The sequence below is a fragment of the Somniosus microcephalus genome, unplaced genomic scaffold (genome assembly GCF_052327205.1).
Source record: "Somniosus microcephalus isolate GS21.2 unplaced genomic scaffold, FLI_Smic_1.0 unresolved_chr2, whole genome shotgun sequence".
NCBI classification, from domain to species: Eukaryota; Metazoa; Chordata; class Chondrichthyes; order Squaliformes; family Somniosidae; genus Somniosus; species Somniosus microcephalus.
In genome coordinates, this window is record NW_028225180.1 from 11166429 (window position 1) to 11184848 (window position 18420).

General features: G+C 51.0%; 2 protein-coding genes across 2 annotated transcripts in view; one reads left to right on the top strand and one right to left on the bottom strand.

Moving 5' to 3' along the window:
* The window catches only part of LOC147092098 (AMP deaminase 3-like), a 997179-nt gene that overhangs the window by 592226 nt on the left and 386533 nt on the right, over positions 1 to 18420 (bottom strand). The window lies entirely within an intron of this gene.
* The window catches only part of LOC147092107 (ribonuclease inhibitor-like), a 48480-nt gene that overhangs the window by 19778 nt on the left and 10282 nt on the right, over positions 1 to 18420 (top strand). The window contains exons 4-8 of the mRNA XM_085975842.1: positions 1468 to 1840; positions 4064 to 4150; positions 9690 to 9860; positions 12389 to 12559; positions 15132 to 15302. Coding sequence (XP_085831968.1) covers positions 1468 to 1840; positions 4064 to 4150; positions 9690 to 9860; positions 12389 to 12559; positions 15132 to 15302 — 973 coding nt within the window. The remainder of the gene's footprint in view (positions 1 to 1467; positions 1841 to 4063; positions 4151 to 9689; positions 9861 to 12388; positions 12560 to 15131; positions 15303 to 18420) is intronic.

Consider the following 18420-nt stretch of genomic DNA (forward strand, 5'->3'; position numbering starts at 1 on the left):
TCGGGCTGGAGGAGGTTACCGAGCTAGGGAGGGTTGCAGGGGCTGGAGGAGGTTACAGTGATAGGGAGGGTAGTGGGGGCTGGAGGAGGTTACAGAGATGGGGAGGGTTGTAAGGCTGGAGGAGGTTACAGAGATAGGTAGGGTTGTAATGTTGGAGGAGGTTACAGAGATGGGAAGATTTGTAGGGGTTGGAGGAAGTTAAAGAAAAAGGAATGCTTGTAGGGGCTGGAGGCGGTTACAGAGATAGGGAGGGTGTTGGGGCTGGAGGAGGTTACAGAGATAGTGAGGATTGTAGCGGCTGGAGGAGGTTACAGAGATAGGGAGGGTTGTGGGGCTGAGGAGGTTACAGAGATAGGGAGGGTGTTGGGGCTGGAGGAGGTTACAGAGATAGTGAGGATTGTAGCGGCTGGAGGAGGTTACAGAGATAGGGAGGGTAGTGGGGGCTGGAGGAGGTTACAGAGATGGGGAGGGTTGTAGGGCTGGAGGATGTTACATAGATAGGTAGGTTTGTAGGGGCTGGAGGAGGTTACAGAGATAGGGAGGATTGTAGGGCTGGAGGAGGTTTCAGAGATAGGGAGTGTTTTAGGGCTGGAGGAGGTTACAGAGATAGGGAGGGTTGTAGGGGCTGGAGGAGGTTACAGAGATAGGGAGGGTTGTAGGGGCTGGAGGAGGTTACAGAGATAGGGAGGATTATAGGGCTGGAGGAGGTTTCAGGGATACGGAGGATTGTAGGGCTGGAGGGGGTTTCAGAGATAGGGAGGTTTGTAGGGGCTGGAGGAGGTTACAGAGATAGGGAGGTTTGTAGGGGCTGGAGGAGGTTACAGGGATAGGGAGGGTTGTAGGGCTGGAGGAGGTTACAGAGCTAGGGAGGGTTGTAGGGGCTGGTGGAATTTACAGAGATAGGGAGGTTTGTAGGGGCTGGAGGAGGTTACAGGGATAGGGAGGGTTGTAGAGCTGGTGGAATTTACAGAGATAGGGAGGTTTGTAGGGGCTGGAGGAGGTTACAGAGATAGGGAGGTTTGTAGGGGCTGGAGGAGGTTACAGAGATAGGGAGGGTTGTAGGGCTGGAGGAGGTTACAGTGATAGGGATGGTTGTAGGGGCTGGAGGAGGTTACAGGGATAGGGAGGGTTGTAGGGGCTGGAGGAGGTTACAGAGATAAGGAGTGTTGTTGGGCTGGAGGAGGTTACAGTGATAGGGATCGTTGTAGGGGCTGGAGGAGGTTACAGGGATAGGGAGGGTTGTTGGGGCTGGAGGAGGTTACAGAGATAGGGAGGGTTGTAGGGCTGGTGGAATTTACAGAGATTGGGAGGTTTGTAGGGGCTGGAGGAGGTTTCAGGGTTAGGGAGGGTTGTTAGCCTGGTGGAGTTTACCGAGATATAGAGGATTGTAGGAGTTGCAAGAGTTCACAGAGGGAACAGTTCAGAGAAGTTCCAAACGTGATATCATTTGGTTTTTCCCTTCTGCAGAAGATCTAGGTGGAACAATTGGAGGCAAAGCCCTTGGTTCCATGGGCAGCCAAGAGGACGCGATCTCCCAGGACAAGGAGGGAAGTCTGGGTGCAAAGACAGGGACTGTAAGGAACAAGAAGAGGCTCTTGGAGACCATGCACTTCATGTACGAGACCCGCAACGCCAGCCTGTTGCAGCTGACCAAAATCACCCTCGGTGACTGCAAGGACCCAGGCAAGGCGGTCAGGCTGTGCCCGCTTGACTGCTTCATGCTGGCCGCTGCCCTGAGACCCCTGGGAATTGTAGAGGAACTCAACATCAGCCACTGCTCCATCGAACCTGAGGGAATCCAACAGCTCTCCTCCATCTTGCACCTCTGCAGAACCCTCAGGTACTTTTAGGAACCTGCTCCCCTCCCCTGATTAAATTGCACAACAAAGGCAGTTTAATAATAAGAATACAGGATCATTGGCTTTATTAATAGAGGAATGTGGCAAGGAGGTTATTGCTAAGCCTTTACAAATCACCGATTTAGGCCCCAGCTGGAGAATTGGGTCCAATTCTGGGCTCCATACTTTAGGAAGGATGTTAAGGCCTTGGGGAGGGTGCAGAGGAGATTGACTAGAATGATACCAGGGATGAGGGACTTAAGTTAAGTGCAGAGTCTGGAGAAGCTGGGATTGTTCTCCTTAGAGCAGAGAAGGTTAAGGGGAGATTGACCAGAATGGTACCAGGGGATGAGGGACTTCACTTACGTGGAGAGACTGGAGAAGCTGGGATTGTTCTCCTTAGAGCAGAGAAGGTTAAGGGGAGATAGACCAGAATGGTACCAGTGGATGAGGGACTTCAGTTATGTGGAGAGACTGGAGAAGCTGGGGTTGTTCTCCTTAGAGCAGAGAAGGTTAAGGGGAGATTGACCAGAATGGTACCGGGGATGAGGGAATCAGTTATGTGGAGAGACTGGAGAAGCTGCGATCGCACAGCACAGAAGAAGGCCATTCCTTCCGTCGTGTCTGGGCCGGCTCTTTGGTAGAGCTCTCCAGTTAGTCCCACTTCCCTCTCCACTTTCCCCTTAGCCCTGCAAAAATTTTCCCCTTCAAGTATTTATCCAATTCCTCTTTTGAAAGTTACTATTGAATCTGCTTCCACCGCCCTTTCAGGCAGCGCGTTCCAGATCACAACAACTCGCTGCGTGAAGAAAATCTCTCCTCATCTCCCCCTCTGGTTCTTTTGCCGATTATCTTCAATCTGTGTCTTCTGGTTACTGACCCTCCTGTCACTGGAAACTGTTTCTCCTTATTTACTCTATCCAAACCTCTCATGATTTTGAACACCTCTATCAAATCTCCCCTTAACCTTCTCTGCTCTAAGGAGAACAATCCCAGCTTCTCCAGTCTCTCCACGTAACTGAAGTCCCTCATCCCTGGAACCATTCTGGTCAATCTCCCCTTAACCTTCTCTGCTCTAAGGAGAACAATCCCAGCTTCTCCAGTCTCTCCACATAACTGAAGTCCCTCATCCCTGGTACTATTCTGGTCAATCTCCCCTTAACCTTCTCTGCTCTAAGGAGAACAATCCCAGCTTCTCCAGTCTCTCCACGTAACTGAAGTCTCTCATCCCCTGGTACCATTCTGGTCAATCTCCCCTTAACCTTCTCTGCTCTAAGGTGAACAATCCCAGCTTCTCCAGTCTCTCCACATAACTGAAGTCCCTCATCCACTGGTACCATTCTGGTCAATCTCCCCTTAACCTTCTCTGCTCTAAGGAGAACAATCCCAGCTTCTCCAGTCTCTCCACATAACTGAAGTCCCTCATCCCTGGTACTATTCTGGTCAATCTCCCCTTAACCTTCTCTGCTCTAAGGAGAACAATCCCAGCTTCTCCAGTCTCTCCACATAACTGAAGTCCCTCATCCCTGGTACTATTCTGGTCAATCTCCCCTTAACCTTCTCTGCTCTAAGGAGAACAATCCCAGCTTCTCCAGTCTCTCCACGTAACTGAAGTCTCTCATCCCCTGGTACCATTCTGGTCAATCTCCCCTTAACCTTCTCTGCTCTAAGGTGAACAATCCCAGCTTCTCCAGTCTCTCCACATAACTGAAGTCCCTCATCCACTGGTACCATTCTGGTCAATCTCCCCTTAACCTTCTCTGCTCTAAGGAGAACAATCCCAGCTTCTCCAGTCTCTCCACATAACTGAAGTCCCTCATCCCTGGTACTATTCTGGTCAATCTCCCCTTAACCTTCTCTGCTCTAAGGAGAACAATCCCAGCTTCTCCAGTCTCTCCACATAACTGAAGTCCCTCATCCCCGGTACCATTCTGGTCAATCTCCCCTTAACCTTCTCTGCTCTAAGGAGAACAATCCCAGCTTCTCCAGTCTCTCCACATAACTGAAGTCCCTCATCCCTGGTACTATTCTGGTCAATCTCCCCTTAACCTTCTCTGCTCTAAGGAGAACAATCCCAGCTTCTCCAGTCTCTCCACATAACTGAAGTCCCTCATCCCTGGTACCATTCTGGTTCATCTCCCCATTATCCTCTCTTTGAGTGAGACATATCAAAGTGTGCGCAGTTTCAGATTTTATTGCATTGATGTCAGTCTCTCTTCACGTAGGCTCAGTAGGAACAACCTGGGGGATTCGGGAGTGAAGATTTTGTGTTCATCGCTGCGGCAACCAGACTGTGAAATCCAAGAGTTGTGGTAAGTGAGGCAGCCCTCCCTGTGACTGTCACTCATGTAGTTTCAGAAAATAATGCGTTGTGCATACAGTATGTGCATAATTTGAGATGTGACATTGGAATATAGGAATAGGAGGAGGCCCGTTCAGCCCCTCGAGCCTGTTACATAGGAACAGGAGGAGGCCATTCAGTCCCTCGTGCCTGTTACACAGGAACAGGAGGAGGCCATTCAGCCCCTCGAGCCTGTTACATAGAAACAGGAGGAGGCCATTCAGCCCCATCGAGCCTGTTATATAGGAACAGGAGGAGGACCATTCAACACCTCGAGCCTGTTACATAGGAACAGGAGGAGGCCATTCAGCCCCTCGAGCCTGTTACATAGGAACAGGAGGAGGACCATTCAACACCTCGAGCCTGTTACATAGGAACAGGAGGAGGACCATTCAACACCTCGAGCCTGTTACATAGGAACAGGAGGAGGCCCATTCAGCCCCTCGAGTCTGTTACACAGGAACAGGAGGAGGCCCATTCAGCCCTTCGAGCCTGATACATAGGAACAGGAGGAGGCCTTTCAGCCCCTCGAGCTTGTTACACAGGAACAGGAAGAGGCCCATTCAGCCCCTCGAGCCTGTTCCACAGGAACAGGAGAAGACCCATTCAGCAACTCGAGCCTGTTACACAGGAACAGGAAGAGGCCCATTCAGCCCCTCGAGCCTGTTCCACAGGAACAGGAGGAGGCCCATTCAGCCCCTCAAGCCTGTTACACAGGAACAGGAGGAGGCCCATTCAGCCCCTCGAGCCTGTTACACAGGAACAGGAGAAGGCCTTTCAGCCCCTCGAGCCTGTTACGTGGGAACCGGAGGAGGCCCATTCTGCCCCTTGAGCCTGTTACACAGGAACAGGAGGAGGCCCATTCAGCCCATCGAGCCTGTTGCACAGGAACAGCAGGAGGCTCATTTGCACCTCGATCGTGTTACACAGGAACAGGAAGAGGCCAATTCAGCCCCCTCGAGCCTGTTACACAGGAACAGGAGGAGGCCCATTCAGCCCATCGAGCCTGTTACACAGGAACAGCAGGAGGCTCATTTGCACCTCGATCTTGTTACACAGGAACAGGAAGAGGCCCATTCAGCCCCCTCGAGTCTGTTACACAGGAACAGGAGGAGGCCATTCCGTCCCTTGAGCCTGTTACACTGGAACAGGAGGAGGCCATTCAGCCCCTTGAGCCTGTTCTGTCACTCCATTCGATCAGGGCTGGTCTGTATCTCAGGTCTATCTACCTGCCTTGATTCCGTAACCCTTAATACCCTTATTGAACAAAACTCTATCGATCTCACTCTCGAAATATTCAATTGACCCGCCCCCTCAGTCTCAAAAGCCTTTTGGGGGAGAGAGTTCCAGATTTCCACCGCCCTTTGTGTGAAGAAGTGCTTCCTGACATCACCCCTGAACGGCCTGGCTCTAATTTTAAGGTTATGGCCCCCTTGTTCTGGACTCCCCCCACCAGAGGAAATAGTTTCTCTCTATCTAGTCTATCAACTTCTGTAATCTACTTAAACACGAGGGTGCAGAGGAGATTCACCAGGATGTTACCTGGGCTGGAGCGCTTCAGCTATGAAGAGAGACTGGACAGGCTGGGGTTGTTGTCCTTAGAGCAGAGAAGGCTGAGGGGGGACCTGATTGAGGTGTCACACGCTGCGGCACGGCGCACTGCGGTACTGCAGGCCTTCCTCCACTTCTTAAAGGGGAGGGGCCTGCGCCAGCGCGATCTGAGATCGCGAGTGCCGGCAAAAGCGCCTGTCACCGAGGAGAAGTGCCGGGCTCTTGGGACACAGCCGGCACTGCCCGGGGGGGGTCTCAAGAGGCCGGGGACGGCGGCGCGATGAGGTGCTGGCAGGCGGATAGCGAAAAAAATGGCCGCCCTGCCCCTCCCCTTTAATTAGCGCCACTACCGCCGCAGGTAGGCCCCCCTGAACCGGTCGCAATTTGCGACCGGCGCTACAGTGGGGGGCACGACCAAATATCACGTTCGAGACAGTAGCGGGGCGCTGCGCACACCGATGACGGCATCGGTGGCGGTGCAGCGCTACAGGCTAATGCCACCATTAGCGCCCCGCTAAATTTCGCGGGCGGCGTGGCCAGTGGCACTAAAACCACTATGTGCCCCCTTTGGGTGCTAACTGGTGGCGCAGCCCACCGAAATTCTCGGCCTATGACTATGACCTCGATTAGATCACCCCTTAATCTTCTGTGCGCGAGGGAATACAAGCCCAGTCCGTGCAACCTGCCCTCGTAATTTAACCCTTTTTGAACTGGTATTATTCTGGTGAATCTGCGCTGCCCCCCCCTCCAAGGCCAATGTGTCCTTCCTGAGGTGCGGTGCCCAGAACCGAACACAGTGACTCCCGAATTACGTTGCCCTCGCACAGTGGTTGCGGTGTATGCCAAACATAATGTAAGATGGGCAGAATTACCCCTCGCCCCGTCCGACAGGTTATAGAGTCCGGACTCGAGACTTATGAGAAATTACACCAGACACGCGGGTTCCGCCTTTAAGCTTTTATTGTTCCGAAGACAGATTCAAACCCCGACCACTATTCCAGCAGTTCACCAATAATATTACAGGAAATCAGACATACAACCACCCGCCGATGATCGGTCCAGCATTGATTGTAGGTCCTGGTAAGCGAAAGGACTGACCAGGCCCCTCCATCCTCTGACTGCAGCCTGATCCCCATCGGCGAGATGACCGGCCAAACCACCTCCTTCTGAGTCAGAGAGTCATAAATTTATACAGCACAGAAAGAGGCCCTTCGGCCCATCGTGTCTGCACCGGCCATCAAGCCCTGTCTATTCTAATCCCATTTTCCAGCGCTTGGTCCGTAGCCTTGTATGCAATGGCGTTTCAAGTGCTCATCTAAATGCTTCTTGAATGTTGTGAGGGTTCCTGCCTCTACCACCCTTTCAGGCAGTGAGTTCCAGATTCCAACCACCCTCTGGGTGAAAAAGTTTTTCCTCAAATACCCTCTAAACCTCCTGCCCCTTACCTTGAAACTATGCCCCCTGGTTATTGACCCCTCGACTAAAGGGGAAAAGTTCCTTTCTATCTACCCTATCTATGCCCCTCATAATTTTGTACACCTCAATCAGGTCCCCCCTCAGCCTTCTCTGCTCTAAGGAAAACAACCCCAGCCTGTCCAGTCTCTCTTCATAGCTGAAGCGCTCCAGCCCAGGTAACATCCTGGTGAATCTCCTCTGCACCCTCTCCAATGCAATCACATCCTTCCTATAGTGTGGCGACCAGAACTGCACACAGTATTCCAGCTGTGGCCTAACTAGAGTTTTGTACAGCTCCATCATAACCTCCCTGCTCTTATATTCTATGCCTCGGCTAATGAAGGCAATTATCCCATATGCCTTTTTAACCACCTTACCTACCTGTCCTGCTGCCTTCAGGGATCTATGTACATTCACACCAAGGTCCCTCTGATCCTCTGTCCTTCCTAGCGTCCTACCATTCATTGTGTATTCCCTTGTGTTGTTAATCCTCCCAAAATGCATCACCGACAGTGCAGCGCCGATATTCTTTAGGGGCCGTGTTTTATACAGCTTTCCTTGCCCTTTTGCAGTAAATCAATCAGTCAGAGATAGTGAAATATTCCTTTAATGTTGGTCTGAGCTGTTTGAGCTGTCAAACATTTACATCAACTCATCCTGTGAGGCTTATCCTGATCACAGCCTAAAATGGTTCATTCACTCCTAAAGTTTACAAACGTGGCAGAAAGCCACTTGCTTCAGTTCATGAGCTACGTCGTATTCTGCATTTCAAAACTTCAAAAGGTTTGAATTCTCCCCTTTAGCCTCTGAAAAGTCATCAGAGACACCATGTCTGCAAAATTAAGGGGGTTTGTTTATCTCTGTTGAATATCCCGACCCCCTGCGGTCACAACCGTGTTTCCTGTCTTATCAGCGAAAGCCTGCTTGTTACAGTCACCAACTTTATTTCACTTTGTAAAATCCTTTTTGGCCTGGCAAAGCATTTCAATATATATCGAAATTAAAAATGATGAATTAAGGGTCTGTGTATGCCTACGGTAGTTGCGACACAAATTTTCAGAACCTCTCTGGCCACAGGGGAGGTGCCAGAGGACTGGAGGACTGCTAACGTAGTACCATTATTCAAGAAGGGTAGTAGGGATAAACCAGGGAATTACAGGCCAGTGAGCCTAACATCAGTGGTAGGTAAATTACTGGAAAAAATTCTGAGGGACAGAATTAGTCTCCACTTGGAGAGGCAAGGATTAATCAGGGATAGTCAGCATGGCTTTGTCAGGGGGAGATCATGCCTAACCAATTTGATTGAATTTTTCGAGAGGATGACTAGGTGTGTGGATGAGGGTAGTGCAGTTCATGGACTTCAGTAAGGATTTTAAGAAAGTCCCGCATGGGAGAATGGTCAAGAAGGTAAGAGCCCATGGGATCCAGGGCAATCCAAAATTGGCTTAGTGGCAGGAGGCAGAGGGTGATGGTCGAAGGTTGTTTTTGTGACTGGAAGCCTGTGTCCAGTGGTGTACCGCAGGGATCGGTGCTGGGTCCTTTGCTGTTTGCTGTTTGTAGTGTATATTAATGAGTTAGATTTGAAGGTAAGAGGTATGATCAGTAAGTTCGCAGATGACACGAAAATTGGTGGAGTGGTAAATAGCGAGTAGGGAAGCCTCAGGCTACAGGACGATATAGACGGGTTGGTCAGATGGGCATAACAATGGCAAATGGAATTTAACCCTGAAAAGTGTGAGGTGATGCATTTTGGGAGGATTAACAAGACAAGGGAATACACAATGAATGGTAGGAAGGACAGAGGATCAGAGGGACCTTGGTGTGCATGCACATAGAACCCTGAAGGCAGCAGGACAGGTAGATAAGGTGGTTAAAAAGGCATATGGGATACTTGCCTTCATTAGCCGTGGCATAGAATATAAGAGAAAAGAGGTTATGATGGAGCTGTACAAAACGCTAGTTAGGCCACAGCTGGAATACTGTGTGCAGTTCTGGTCGCCACACTATAGGAAGGGTGTGATTGCATTGGAGAGGGTGCAGAGGAGATTCAGCTATGAGGAGAGACTGGACAGGCTGGGGTTGTTTTCCTTAGAGCAGAGAAGGCTGAGGGGGGACCTGATTGAGGTGTACAAAATGATGAGGGGCATAGATAGGGTAGATAGAAAGGAACTTTCCCCTTATTAGAGGGGTCAATAACCAGGGGGCATAGTTTCAAGATAAGTGGGAGGAGGTTTAGAGGGGATTTGAGGAAAGACCTTTACACCCAGAGGGTGGTTGGAATCTGGAACTCACTGCCTGAAAGGGTGGTAGAGGCAGGAACCCTCACAACATTCAAGGAGCATTTAGATGAGCACTTGAAACGCCATAGCATACAAGGCTACGGACCAAGTGCTGGAAAATGGGATGAGAACAGACAGGGCTTGATGGTGGGCGCGGTCACGATGGGCCGAAGGGCCTCTTTCTGTGCTGTATTACTGCATAACTCCATGACTCTTTCCGATTAGGGTGGATTACAACGGCCTTACGGCTGTCGGGACCAGCGACCTCGCCTCCGCCGTAGCTAAGAATCGGTCAGTGGTGCTGCTGAGCCTAAGTTACAACAAGGTCGGACAGGCCACCTTGAAGCTCCTGGGTGATGCACTGAAGGGACAGGGCTGCACACTCCAGTATTTACGGTAAGCGAGAAGTTCCACCTGGCGTTTGGGATCCGTCGTCTGCCAACTCGCCGATTCTGAGCCCGTCGCTCCAGCCTGAGCCTTTCAGAGAGCTAGCTATTCCGCACTTGACGTTTCCGATGCTCTCCCTCTAGCCTCCCATTCTATATCATCCTCTCCATAATCCAGGCTGACACCCCCGCCAAGTGCCAGTACTGAGGGAGGGCTGCACTGTCGGAGGGGCAGTACTGAGGGAGTGCTGCACTGTCGGAGGGGCAGTACTGAGGGAGCACTGCACTGTCGGAGGGGCAGTACTGAGGGAGCGCTGCACTGTCGGAGGGGCAGTACTGAGGGAGCGCTGCACTGTCGGAGGGGCAGTACTGAGGGAGCGCTGCACTGTCGGAGGGGCAGTACTGAGGGAGCGCTGCACTGTCGGAGGGGCAGTACTGAGGGAGCGCTGCACTGTCGGAGGGGCAGTACTGAGGGAGCGCTGCACTGTCGGGGGGCAGTACTGAGGCAGTGCTGCACTGTCGGAGGGGCAGTACTGAGGGAGCGCTGCACTGTCGGAGGGGCAGTACTGAGGGAGCGCTGCACTGTCGGAGGGGCAGTACTGAGGGAGCGCTGCACTGTCGGAGGGGCAGTACTGAGGGAGCGCCTCACTGTCGGAGGGGCAGTACTGAGAGAGCGCGGCACTGTCGGAGGGGTAGTACTGAGGGAGGGCTGCACTGTCGGAGGGGCAGTACTGAGGGAGTGTTGCACTGTCGGAGGGGCAGTACTGAGGGAGCACTACACTGTCGGAGGGGTAGTACTGAGGGAGCACTACACTGTCGGAGGGGCAGTACTGAGGGAGCGCTGCACTGTCGGAGGGGCAGTACTGAGGGAGCACTACACTGTCGGAGGGGTAGTACTGAGGGAGTGCCACACTGTCGGAGGGGAAGTACTGAGGGAGCGTCGCACTGTCAGAGAGGCAGTACTGAGGGAGCGCTGCACTGTCGGAGGGGCAGTGCTGAGGGAGCGCTGCACTGTCGGAGGGGCAGTACTGAGGGAGCGCTGCACTGTCGGAGGGGCAGTACTGAGGGAGCGCTGCACTGTCGGAGGGGCAGTACTGAGGGAGCGCTGCACTGTCGGAGGGGCAGTACTGAGGGAGCGCTACACTGTCGAAGGGGTAGTACTGAGGGAGTGCCACACTGTCGGAGGGGAAGTACTGAGGGAGCGTCGCACTGTCGGAGGGGCAGTACTGAGGGAGCGCTACACTGTCGGAGGGGTAGTACTGAGGGAGTGCCGCACTGTCTGAGGGTCAGTGCTGATGGAGCGCTGCACTGTCAGAGGGTCAGTACAGAGGGAGCACTACACTGTCGGAGGGGCAGTACTGAGGGAGCACTGCACTGTCGGAGGGGCAGTACTGAGGGAGCACTGCACTGTCGGAGGGGCAGTACTGAGGAAGCACCGCACTGTCGGAGGGGCAGTGCTGAGGGAGCGCCGCCTTGTCGGAAGGGCAGTACTGAGGGAGCATTGCACTGTCGGAGGTGCAGTACTGAGGGAGCACCGCACTGTCAGAGGGGGCAATACTGAGGGAGTGCTGCACTGTCAGAGGGGCAATACGGAGGGAGTGCTGCACTGTCGGAGGGACAGTACTGAGGGAGCACTGCACTTTTGGAGGGACAGTACTGAGGGAGCACTGCACTGTCGGAGGGGGCAGTGCTGAGGGTGTGCTGCACTGTCGGAGGGGGTAGTGCTGAGGGAGTGCTGCACTGTCGGAGGGGCAGTACTGAGGGAGCGCTGCACTGTCGGAGGGGCAATACAGAGGGAGTGCTGCACTGTCGGAGGGAGCAGTACTGAGGGAGTGTTGCACTGTCGGAGGGGCAGGACCGAGGGAATGCTGCACTGTCGGAGGGGCAGTACAGAGGGAGCGCTGCACTGTCGGAGGGGCAGTACTGAGGGAACGCTGCACTGTCGGAGGGGCAGTACTGAGGGAGTGCTGCACTGTCGGAGGGACAGTACTGAGGGAGCACTGCACTGTCAGAGGGGCAGTACTGAGGGAACGCCGCACTGTCAGATGGGCAGTACTGAGGTTGCGCTGCACTGTCGGAGGGGCAGTACTGAGGGAGAATTGCACTGTCGGAGGGGCAGTACTGAGGGAGAATTGCACTGTCAGCGGTGCCGTCTTTGGGGATGAGACGTTAAACCAACTGCCCTCTCAGGTGGATGTAAAAGCTCCCTTGGTAATTATTGGAAGAATCGTTCTCCCCGGTGTCCTGTCCCAACATTCATCTCTCAATCCACGTCACTTAAAAAACCCCAAGATTAACGAGTTGTTTATCTCATTGTTGGTGTTCGGGATCGTGCTGTGCACAAATTGGGGTCTCTTTACATTACAACCGTGACTACACTTCAGAAGAGTATGTCATTGGACGTTAAGCGCTTTGGGATCTGCTGTGTTCTTGAAAGGCCTTATATGAACGCAGGTGGAAATATTGAATGCGATAACATCCAACGCAGCTCACGACAATTTGGTGGACTTTGACTCAGTAACGTGTTCTCTCACTCAGATTGTGTGGCATGGGCATCACCAACTCCTACTGCAGACAGCTAGCCTGGGCTCTATGTGCAAACCGCTCACTAACAGCGTTGGACCTGGACAACAACCAACTGGGAGATTCAGGGGTCACGCAGCTATGTGCCGCCTTAATGAAACCAGACTGCAAGATACAAGCCCTCAGGTAAATGAACAGTGTGTCTACTGACACCATTGTGGCAGTCACTGAGTTGGAGGGGGGAACATTGTTTAAAAAATTCATTCTCGGGATCTGGGCGTCGCTGGCAAGGCCAGCATTTATTGCCCATCCTTAATTGCCCTCGAGAAGGGGGTGGCGAGCCTCCTTCTTGAACTGCTGCAGTCCATGTGGTGAAGGTGCTCCCACAGTGCTGGTAGGGAGGGTGTTCCAGGATTTTGACCCAGTGACGATGAAGGAACGGCCGATATATTTCCTAAGTCAGGATGACGTGTGACTTGGAGGGGAACTTGGAGGTGGTGGTGTTCCCATGCGCCTGCTGCCCTTGACCTTCCAGGTGGAAGAGGTCGCGGGTTTGGGAGGTGCTGCCGAAGAAGACTTGGCGAGTTGCTGCAGCGCATCTTGTAGATGGTACACACTGCAGCCACAGTGCGCCGGTGGTGGAGAGAGTGAATGTTTAAGGTGGTGGATGGGCTGCCAGTCAAGCGGGCTGCTTTGTCCTGGATGGTGTTGAGCTTCTTGCGTGTTGTTGGAGCTGCACTCATCCAGGCAAGTGGAGAGTATTCCATCACACTCCTGACTTGCACCTTGTAGATGGTGGAAAGGCTTTGGGGAGTCAGGAGTTGAGTCACTCGCTGCAGAATACCCAGCCTCTGACCTGCTCTTGTAGACACAGTATTTATGTGGCTGGTCCAGTTAAGTTTCTGGTCAATGGTGACCCCCAGGATGGTGATGGTGGGGGATTCAGTGATGGTAATGCCGTTGAACGTCAAGGGGACGTGGTTAGACTCTCTTGTTGGAGATAGTCATTGCCTGGCACTTGTGTGACACGAATGTTACCTGATGCTTATCAGCCCAAGCCTGAATGTCGTCCAGGTCTTGCTGCAAGCAGGCGCTGACTGCTTCATTATCTGAGGGGTTGGAAAAGGAAAGGAAGGAGGCCCTTCAGCCTCTCCACCCTCTTCCACCATTCAATGAGATCTTGACTGATCTGTATCCTAACTCCAATCCATTCGCCTTGGCTCCTTCTCCCTTAATACACTTGACTAACAAAAACCTATTGATCTCTGATTTAAGCTGATTAATGGCGCTAGCACCTAGAATCATAGAAACTTATAGGGCAGAAGGAGGCCATTCGGCCCATCATTCCTGTGGCGGCTATTTGAAAGAGCTGTCCCATTTAGTTCCACACCCCAGCCCTTTCCCCATAGCCCGACAAGTGAGTCCTCTTCAAACACATGGCCATTGCCTTTTGAAAGTATCTATGGGAATCTGATTCCCTTTCAGGTAGTGCGTTCAGATCTTAACAAACCCTCTCTGTGTGAAGCAAGTTCTCCTCATCAACCCTCTCGTTCTTTTACCAATTATTTTTAATCTGTGACCTTTGGTTACTGACCCACTTGCCAGTGGAAACAGTTTCTCCCTACTAGCTCCATCAAAACTGCTCATAATTTTGAATACCTCTATTTGGTCTTCCCTTAACCTTCCCTGCTCTAAGGAGAACAATCCCAACTTCTCCAGTCTCTCCACGTGACTGAAGTCCCTCATCCCTGGTACCATTCTGGTCAATCTCCCCTTAACCTTCTCTGCACTAAGGAGAACAATCCCAACTTCTCCAGTCTCTCCACGTGACTGAAGTCCCTCATCCCTGGTACCATTCTGGTCAATCTCTCCTTAACCTTCTCTGCTCTAAGGAGAACAATCCCAGCTTCTCCAGTCTCTCCACGTGACTGAAGTCCCTCATCCCTGGAACCATCCTGGTCAATCTCCCCTTAACCTTTTCTGCTCTAAGGAGAACAATCCCAGCTTCTCCAGTCTCTCCATGTAACTGAAGTCCCTCACCCCTGATGCCATTCTGGTCAATCTCCCCTTAACCTGCTCTGCTCCAAGGAGAACAACCCCAGCTTCTCCAATCTCTCCACGTAACTGAAGTCCCTCATCCCCAGTACCATTCTAGTCAATCTCCCCTTAACCTTCACTGCTCTAAGGAGAACAATCCCAGCTTTTCCAGTCTCTCCACGTGACTGAAGTCCCTCATCCCTGGAACCATTCTGGTCAATCTCCCCTTAACCTTCTCTGCTCTAAGGAGAACAATCCCAACTTCTCCAGTCTCTCCACGTAACTGAAGTCCCTCATCCCTGGAACCATTCTGGTCAATCTCCCCTTAACCTTCTCTGCTCTAAGGAGAACAATCCCAGCTTCTCCAGTCTCTCCATGTAACTGAAGTGCCTAACCCATGTCGCCATTCTGGTCAATCTCCCCTTAACCTGCTCTGCTCCAAGGAGAACAACCCCAGCTTCTCCAGTCTCTCCACTTAACTGAAGTCTCTCATTCCTGGTGCCATTCTGGTCAATCTGCTCTGCACCCTCTCCAAGGCCTTGACATCCTTCCTGATGGAATACTCCAGCTGAGGCCAAACCCAGCAATTTGGAAAGGTTTATCCTGACTTTCTTGTTTTTGCATTCAATGCCCCTATTTACAAAGCCAAGTATCCCGTACGCTTTAATTACCGCCTCATTAACTCTGCTTGATACACTGTGTGTCCTTCTGGTTCCCACAGGCTGGGCAGTAACAGGCTCACAGGCCTGTGCACCCTGGAATTGATGCGCGCACTCAACACCAACCGGTCCCTGAGAGAGCTGAATCTGAATTACAACCGACTGGGACTCCCCGGAGTGCAGAGACTGTCTACAGCCCTGAAGAGACCCACCTGTCGAATACAGAAACTGGAGTAAGAACATAAGGACATAAGAATAGGAGCAGGAGTCGGCCGTGCGGCCCCTTGAGCCCGCTCCGCCATTCATTGAGATCATGGCTGATCTTCTACCTCATCTCCACTTTCGCACCCGATCGCCATATCCTTTGATTTCCCAACAGTCCAAAAGTCTATTGGTCTCTGTCTTGAATATACTCAATGACTTATAGAGCCCTCTGGGGTAGAAAATTCCAAAGATTCATCACCCTCTGAGAGAAGAATTTTCTCCTCCTCTCAGACCTAAATGGCCGATGCTTAACCTGAGACTATGCCCCTTAGTTCTAGACTCTCCAGTCATAAGAAACAGCCTCTCAGCATCTAACCCTGTCGAGCCCTCTTAGAATCTTATATGTTTCAATGAGATCACCTCTCATTCTTCTAAACTCCAGAGTGTATAGACCCAATCTACTCATCCTCACATCATAGGACAACCCTCTCATCCCAGGAATCAATCTCATGAACTTTGGTTGCAGCGTCTCCAGGGCAAGTATATCCACCCCTAGGTAAGGAGGCCAACACTTTGCGTCAAGGGATAGTTTGCTGCCTTGTTGGAGGCGGTTAAAGGGGAGGTTCTCCCCGGTGTCCTGGTGCCAACATATATATCCCTCGAACCAGGCCTGCAATGGAGGGCCTGGCCATTTATCTCATTGTGTGAGCTTGCTGTGCGCAAATTGGTTGATGCCATTTCAGGGTGAGACGTTTAAACCCGAGGCCCCCCCGTCTGCCCTCTCGGGTGGGCGTTAAAAGATTCCCTGGCCACTATTATGAAGTAGAGCAGGGGGGTGGGGGGGGAGAGTTCTCCCCGGTGTCCTGGCCCAATATTGATCCCTCAATCAAAAAACCTCAGATTGTCCGGGCATTATCTCATTGCTGTGTGTGGGATCTTGCTGTGCACAAATTGGCTGCCGCGTTTCCTACATTACCACAGTGACTACACTTCAAAAGTACTTAATTGGCTGTAAAGCGCTTTGGGACATCCTAAGGTTGTGAAAGGTGCTATAGAAATACAAATCTTTCTTTCTTTCCTTCTATTTTCAGTGGGAAAGACAGTGGGACGGGCTGTAAATGGGTGCTGCTGATTCGCCAATTTGTTGGAAACTTGAAAACTTCACCACTTGACCACTTGGAAACTTGATAACTTGATAACATGGTCATTGAACCCTTGGCCACTTGATAACTTGACCACTTGACCACTTGATAACTTGACCACTTGGAAACTTGATAACTTGACCATTGAACCCTTGACCACTTGATAACTTGACCACTTGGAAACTTGATAACTTGATAACTTGGCCATTGAACTCTTGACCACTTCATAACTTGACCACTTAGAAATTTGATAACTTGACCACTTGGCACTTGACCTCTTGGCCGCTTGATAACTTGGCCACTTGGTAACTTGATAACTTGACCACTTGACCACTTGGAAAATTGATAACTTGACCACTTGACCACTTGGAAACTTGATAACTTGACCACTTGGCACTTGACCTCTTGACCTTGTGACCACTTGACCAATTGATAACTTGACCAATTGAACACTTGAACACTGGACCACTTGATAAACTTACCACTTGGAAATTTGATAACTTGACCACTTGCCACGTGACCACTTGACCTCTTGGCCACTGGACCATTGATAACATGGCCACTTGGACACTTAGCCATTGGGCCACTTGATATCTTGGCCACTTGATAACTTGACCACTTGATAACTTGACTGAATGGACACTGGACCACTTGATAGCTTGACCACTTGGTCACTTGACCACTTGACCACTTGATAACTTGACCACTTGGACACTTGACCACTTGACCACTTTATAGCTTGACCACTTGAATACTTGACCACTTGACCACTTGATAGCTTGACCACTTGGCCACTTGATAGCTTGATCTCTTGATCAATTAGCCACTTGGTCACTTGACCACATGACCACTTGATTACTTGGACAGTTGACCACTTGATAATTTGACCACTTGGACACTTAACCTCTTGACCTCTTGACCACTTGACCACTTGATAACTTGGCCAATTGAACCCTTGACAACTTGATAACTTGACCACTTGACCTCTTGGCCACTTGACTACTTGATAACATGGCCAATTGGACATTTGAACAACTGACCACTTGCCACTTGACCACTTGAACTCTTGGCCACTTGACCACTTGATAACATGGCCACTTGGTGACTTGACCACATGATCACTAGACCACATGACCACTTGATAGCTTGTACACTTGGCAACTTGGACACTTGATAGCTTGAACACTTGGCCACTTGATCTCTTGATAACTTGACCACTTGACCACTTGGAAATTTGATAACTTGACCACTTGGCACTTGACCTCTTGACCTCGTGACCACTTGACCAATTGATAACTTGGCCACTTGAACACTGGACCACTTGATAAATTTACCACTTGGAAATTTGATAACTTGACCACTTGCGACTTGACCACTTGACTTCTTGGCCACTGGACCATTGATAACATGGTCACTTGGTCACTTGACCACTTGATAACTTGACTAATTGGACACTTGACCACTTGATAGCTTGACCACTTGGTCACTTGACCATTTGATCACTTGACCACTTGACCACTTGATAACTTGACCAATTGGACACTTGACCACTTGACCACTTGATAGCTTGACCACTTGACTACTTGGCCACTTGACCACTTGATAGCTTGACCACTTGGCCACTTGATAGCTTGATCTCTTGATCAATTAGCCACTTGGTCACTTGACCACATGACCACTTGATTACTTGGACACTTGACCACTTGATAACTTTACCACTTGACCTCTTGACCTCTTGACCTCTTGACCACTTGACCACTTGATAACTTGGTCACTTGACCACTTGGCCACTTGATAACTTGACGACTTGATAACTTGACTAATTGGATACTTGACCACTTGATAGCTTGATCACTTGACCACTTGGTCACTTGACCAATTGGTCACTTGGCCACTTGACCACTTGATAACTTGACCACTTGGACGCTTGACCACTTGACCACTTGATAGCTTGACCACTTGGCCACTTGATAGCTTGATCTCTTGATCAATTGGCCACTTGGTC